General features: G+C 32.5%; 1 protein-coding gene across 1 annotated transcript; it reads left to right on the top strand.

Moving 5' to 3' along the window:
* The first annotated feature begins 4,076 nt into the window (after positions 1–4,076).
* LOC126692252 (NDR1/HIN1-like protein 10) lies at positions 4,077–5,398 on the top strand. The gene has a single exon (XM_050387784.1). It carries the CDS (start codon positions 4,485–4,487, stop codon positions 5,151–5,153), a length of 669 nt encoding a protein of 222 aa, XP_050243741.1. The 5' UTR covers positions 4,077–4,484; the 3' UTR covers positions 5,154–5,398.
* Positions 5,399–7,259: the final 1,861 nt, after the last annotated feature.

The raw sequence follows: 7,259 nt of genomic DNA, 5'->3' as shown, positions 1-7,259 counted from the left end.
GTGTGTTTTTGTATGCTTTTGTTTCTGGAGCGTCTATCAGTTTTCCTCACTTGTTCCTTCGTTCTTTGAACGAGGTTCATAGGAGTTCTGCCGTAGGGCATGTGCTGATTCATCCTATTTTCATTCATAGGATTTTGCTCTTTTTAGGTTTAGATGATTTTCCGTCTGGTGAGCCTGTTCATGTTGTTGCTCCTATATGTGCCACCTTTCTTCGTCAGAGGGCTGCTTACTTGAGAGTTGCTCCTTCTCGTCCTAGAGGTGCGTCATTTAGTGGTGTTCCCCCTCCTCCCTCTTCTACAGGTGTTGATGCTGCTAAGACATCAGGTGCTGCTGCTGATGATGATGTTCCTCCACCAACTGTTTCGGATGATTCAGACATTCGTCGCACGTTGGATCATGTCTTGACCGTTCAGGCGGCTCATTGACAGATTTTGGTGGACATGCTTGATGAGATCCGTGCCTTGCATACGGAGTTGGCATAGTTTAGACCACCTCCTTTTTTATGATGGATTTTGTTTGCCCTTTGGCATTCCGTCACAAAAAGGGGGAGTACTTTGTAGAGTTTTTGCTTTCAGGAGGAGTTTTATTTATTTTGGTTGGAGCTTGTAGAGTTTAGATTGTATCTAGGTGCTTCACTTTGTACTTTACATTTACATTTTTAGCTCTTGCCATGTTTTTGATGGGATATTCATGTTAGGGGGAGTTTTATGTTTTGTTTGGTACTTTATATGTTTCTTGTTTCAAACTGCTTATTGATTTATATTTATGAGTTATTCATTGATATATGTCTTTATTTGTGTGTTGTTTGAAATCAAGAAGTTAATTTGTTTACTTGTATTGTTTTCACACATGCGGTTATGCATTTTGTTTAGTGTTTCAGGAAATATACGGGTTGATTCAATTAAGCTGTTGTCTACACTTGCAACTGATGGATAGTAGTTAGGATTGAATTTGTTTTATGAGCATTATTTTGTAAACTTTGAGCTTCTAATTTTGTTTTGTCACGGATTGCCAAAGGGGGAGTTTGTTAGGTTCTAAAGTCTTAGGATTTTATGTATTTAGAACTCTAATTTGTATTGTTGGCAAACCATGATCAAAATAATGTGTTTAAAAGTGTTTTAGTCTAGCTCAAAGTTGTAATTTTATGTACAGTTGGAATCGAGTTAAAGCAGAAAGCATTGTGCCTTTCGACCTGGCTCGATCGATCGAAAGACAGGCTCGATCGATCGAAGCTCGGGCAGAATGATTTTTTGCAAAATTTTCCAACTCAGCCCTAAGTGTTTTAAAACGTTTTTAGGGTTTCTTATTTGTCCTAAGTATAAAAGGCAAACCCTAGCCACGTTTTAGTGTTGCTCATAATTGCGGTTTGTGTAAATCTCTTATGAGATGTAGAGGAGCTTTCCTTTACACAAACTTAGAGTTTTCAAGGAGAAGATTTATCTATGCCTTGATGATTAATTCAGTTGCTACCATTGAAGCTTAAAGAATACACAAGTGGGTGTGCTTGCATCTGGTGGTGAATCCAAGAAAGAAGGAGTCCGTGGATTCGGAGCTTGCATGTGATCGTATCAGTAAGTTCTACTGGTGGGTAGCAATAAGAAGTCGAGCGTGGGGGCTTGTAAGTCTTATTGTATGAACTTCGATTCTTTCAAGATAGTGGATTCAAGTTTACCTTGAGGATAGTTAGGTTAAATCATTCCCAAGTTTTTACCAGTTTGGTTTCCAGGGTGATCATATCTTGCGTTATTTATTTTCCGTTGTTTTGCATGATTTGATCTTTGTTATTGTGATAACCTAGACTTGTTTAATTGGACTAAGTAAAAACTTGGCTAATTACCTAGATTAAATCAATTGTTTAAGGGGTCTAAAAACTATCAATAATAAATCTAAAAACTTAAGAGAGCAGAGTCATTAGCTAAAAAATAGCGTGCAAGGGAGAAAGTGGCAAAAAAAAAAAAAAAAAAAACAGCGTGCAAGGGAGAAATAGAGCGTGGGAGTGTAATAAAATATAATTTTTTGCTTTAGCTTTTTTGCTACAATGCACAACTATAGATGGTTGTGCACTGTAGCAAGAAGCTAAAATTTTTAGCTATAGCACCACCATTGTAGCATACTTTTTAGTATTGGTGGTGCTAAAAATAGCAATATGGCTTTTTAGCACCACCAATGCTAATACTCATATGAAAGCATACAACCTCTTAAATAGCCTCATTATATATAATTAGGGTATAATCCATACATATGCACGGTACAATTAAAAATAACACAATTATACATATATGAATTCAAATTATACATTATTTAAGTTATAGGTATATACATGAGTTTTACTCTTTCTTTCTTCTTTATATTTTATTTTTTGGATATACACATGAGTTTACTCTTTTCTAATGGGGTTTTTTTTTTTTTTTTTTTTATTTATATTAGACTCTTCATTTTTTGCACAACATTAACTCACCTAGAAATTTTAAATATATATAGGACACGTGATGCAAAATTAGACAACAATTAAAATCCAATTTAAAAAACTTAAAAACACTCTTTGAATCAAATATAATTGTTGTCTAACTTTTATTCATCAATATCACACTTTTATATATTTGTTTTTATTTTCTATTGATATCACACCCTAACGTTACATTGTTTTTTTAAATAAATAAATATATATATACACACACACGTTTATATATAAAGACCTTATATCCAATATTTATATGTAACTTTTGCGCATGGATCATAATATTGAGACTAAATGTTGTTGTTGCTGTATAATTTGTAATTTTGTATGTGTTGCCTTAAAAATAATTGAGGTTAATTTATTGCAAAATTTATTTGTTAGGGAAAATTTATTGAATAACTTAAATAAGCAATGTATCAAATTCGGATTGTTATTTTCTTTTTTTTCAACTATTCCATGATGTATAAAACTTGTTTTAAGTGTGTGTATATATATATATATGTTTTAAAAAATTTCAACTATTAAAACTTTAAATAATTCTAAAGCATTTTATTCTTAAAAAAAAAAAATTACAGTTTTTTTTTCTTGCTCCTAAGAAATCAAATGACCTATTTAAATTTCTTATATTTAAAGTAATTTTTTAAGTTCATCAATTAGTGACTATATACTCGAGAACGAAGTTAAACCTGAGTACAGTAATTATCATTTTTATAAAAAAAAAAAAAAAAAAAAGAAGGTAATATTTACAGCATATCTTGTAAGTCAATTAATTTTCTGTTAATTATTTTTACATATATTAATTATAATTTATCAATTTAATTTATTTTTAACCATTGATTATATAATTTAAGCCCCTTTAAACTAAAATTTTGGCTTACCACTGTTTTTCATCATTTGAAATCAATAGTAAATTAGTATACTAGTATTTTTGAGAAAATGTATATTAGAAGATTGAAAGGCAAAATATCCTTAGACTACAAAAATGACTTTCTCAAATAAATAAAAAAGACTCCAAAAACGAAAGAGTACTAGTGGAAGATGAAAAGCTCCATACACAAAAACTTTGTATCTAAGATAATATAATAGCTGGGCCAGCAGTTATTAAACAAATATATTCATTGAATTTTTATTGATTAGAACCAGTTGAATGCGCGTATATTTTCCCAGAAAACGAAATCCCAGTAGACTAAATATGTCCAGTAACACACGCAAGTCAAGGATTGAAATTATCCAATAACCCTTTTTTTTAATATAGGAAATTATCTAATAATAACCTATGAGTCATTATTAGTATTTATTATTTCCACATAATATCAAATCTCCAGTCCCCACACCAATAATAAAATAACATATTATAATTGTTTTCTATGATCATTTATCTCTATTGGTTTATAATAGAGTAAGTTAAGCATCACAATAATTTTCACAATTTTGCCACATGGTGATTTGCGTGTGAGTGAGTCCATGATTATACGACTCACGACTCATGAGTCGTCACATGACAAAATTGTGACAAAGTTGTAAAAATTGATTTGATATTATACTTGCTCTTTATATATAATAACTTCAATTCAATTTTTTTCTATATATAAAAAAATAAAAAAGAAGGAAACTTCGAGGGGGGTGCAATAGCACTTGTTCTCAATAAATAAATATTTGGTTGCAAAGTTCTAAACATAGGTACTAAGTTCACACAGATCGAACACAAATATCCAACGAGGACTTTTACAAAGCAAACGCGTTATAAGCCGGCGTGAGTTCTCATGCAATTGCAGCCGTGCCGTATGTAAACACGTAGAAAACCTAATCCGTGGCTTTACCAAATACCACGACCAATCCTATTCCTTTCCTTTCTCAAATTCAATTCTCCACCGCAATCTTAATTCTCTCTATATATATCACACGCATTGTACCCTTACCTTCAATATCTCTATTCTTCTTCTAACTCTTCCATCATCTTCTATATCAAATACTAGCTAAACCCTAGTTTTCTCTTACTTTCTTGCTCTTATTTTTGTTCTCAACCATGGCAGAGAAACAAAACCAACCCTTGAATGGTGCCTACTATGGCCCCTCAGTCCCGCCGCCACGCCAAGCCTACCACCGCCCCGGCCGTGGCAGAGGCTGCCGCTGCTGTGCCTGCCTTTTGAAATTCATAGTCTCGTTGGTTGTCATCGTTGGCCTTGCTGTTCTCATCTTTTGGCTTATCTTCCGCCCCACCAACTTGAAATTCTACGCCACGGAAGCCTCGCTTTCCCAATTCAATTTCACGTCCAACAACACTCTCCAATACAACCTTGCCGTCACCATCACTGCCAGAAACCCCAACAAGAAGATCGGTGTCTACTACGATTCTATAGAGGTTAGGGCTTACTATGATGACCAGAGGTTTGGTACCAAGAGTTTGACACCGTTTTATCAAGGGCATAAGAGTACGGAAGTTTTGAACACTGAGTTTTCAGGGCAGCAATTGGTGGTGCTTGCGGCTGAGGAGCTTTCTGAGTTTAATTCCGAGAAGACTGCTGGGGTTTATAACATTGATGTGAAGCTTTATCTTCAGCTTAGGTTTAAGGTAGGGAAGTTGAAGACATGGAAGATGAAGCCCAAGGTTGACTGCGAGTTGAAAGTTCCATTGAGCTCTAATGGAAATTCAGCCACTGGTTTTGAGATTACCAAGTGCGACATTGATTTTTGATTGGCACACCTTCGTCATGTTTGATTTTATATATTATTTTTTTTAGTTCTTTTTTTATTGGGATTTCTTCATTCTTTTGTTTTCTCTATACATTATAGTATTAGGTTTGCGAGATATGGACTTGGTTATTATCTTTTTATTTATTTATTTAGATGATTGGATTTTATTATGATATCTTCTTTGTTACTTTCGTTGTGTTTATAAATAAATAAAGCCACGACTATATATATAGCCGCTATTCTTGATTTTTTAATGTTGCCAATGTTGCTTAAGTATATTGATGTGATCATTAGACATTTGATTCTGATCAAGTCATTGATTTCTTTATATATATGAGAAAATTATTGGCCCCTTCAACAGAGTACACGTACATATTAAGCAACCAGTATCTTTGAGTCCGTCAAACATAAGCGCAACAATATTAATCCCAATTAAATATTTCAGGAACCTTCTCAATTTGTTCAGTTCAGCAGCCCAGGCTAAAAGAAGTTTAGAGAATTTTTTTATTTTTTTATTGATTTTATAATCTGGTGCACTAATTATATTAGAAATAGTTATCCCATCTTGAAAAGAAAAGAAGAAAGAAAAAAAAAATTCACTCCTTATAAATAGAGAGCAAAGGCTAAGCTTTATCTAGTGAGAGACTAGGTTGATAGTAAATTTCAATTAGCATTGCCCGAGTATGTAGGCTTCAATAAGTTAACTTAATTGCATTAATTTTTGTATATTGTAGTTCTTGTATTTTTATTGTTTAGGCAGGGAAGAGCAAAGATGTGGAATCAAGTCAAAAGTATCAACATAATAGAGATAATATAATTAGGAATTAATATTTTCCATAGATTTTAGTGCAACTCCACCATAGAGTTCCTAAACTTCTATCCATCTATTTTGAACCAAGTGAATTAAATTTTGTCATATCATCAACATTCAAATAAATAGTGTATTATTATTATGAGATGAGTTCAAGTTATACCTGGTGTAAATTCATAAAAGTTACACATTTTTGTGAACCATTAATTACTATTAGATCTAAGGGTCAAAAAACACTCATAGTAGTATCATTATTACTCCCTAGAAATTAGTAATTCAGACATTAACTCTTCTTATTAAAGAAAAAAAATTGTTTTAATACAAGTTATCTTTATTGTCTTCTTGACTTCTTCCTCAAGCCTCCACCATTCATAAAATTCTCAAGATAAAATTGTAAATACAAGCTATCTTTATTTTGTTTTAATAAACATGATTACCATTTGCGAACTCATTTATTTGTCCATCTTTATATTATGTAGCCAATATGATGGTAAAGAAATAATATCACATTCAACCCTCAAAAAGCTAAATGTGACTCCTAAAACCATTTTCTTATGTTCATTGTGGGACTAATTGTGTGCTTCATATATTGAGTGAGAGAGAGACCTGTATTTGAGTATGATCGAAGAGTAGAGTGGTAGAAAAGTGTCTCTTCCTTGTGAAAATACTGGCACATACAGGCCTCGCTGCAATAAACCTTTGCATTGCTATGCTATCTAATTTTTGGTTTTGGAGTTCAAAAGAGAAAGAAAAATAGAAGGAAAAGCAAATAGATTAATTGAAAGAAGCAGAAGAAGAAAGAAGAAAGAAGAAAGAAGAAGAAAGATATGTCAGAGTAAGGAACCCCTTAACTTATAGGCTATAGCAGTATAAATTTTAAATATAGCTTGTCTGTCATATCCAAATATGGTAGTTTTAATTATCAGAGGGTGTCTATAAGGCACAGCCGAGCTCATATGAAACCTTTGAGATTGTTTCAATTTCAAAGTCTTCATCTCCAGCAAAATCTCCAAATTTTTGTATTATTTGGAGAATGAACAGTGACTTTTACCTTTTAACTACTCCTTTTTCAAAAACACTTCCAACAAATTCTCTATCTCATTCTCTATCTCATTTAAATATTATTTCTTCATTCATTATTTATTCTTTTTTTAACAACCACACATCTTCCAACATTTTTTTATTCAACACCTAATTATTATAATAGAAAAAAAGGATTTGAAGAATGAACAGTAGCTCATCAGACTTGATGAGCTACTGTTCATGAGCAAAAAAAAAAGGGGGTTTTAGAGAGGC

This window comes from Quercus robur, chromosome 7 (assembly GCF_932294415.1).
Source record: "Quercus robur chromosome 7, dhQueRobu3.1, whole genome shotgun sequence".
Taxonomy (NCBI): Eukaryota; Viridiplantae; Streptophyta; class Magnoliopsida; order Fagales; family Fagaceae; genus Quercus; species Quercus robur.
This window is presented reverse-complemented; position numbering and strand designations above follow the sequence as displayed.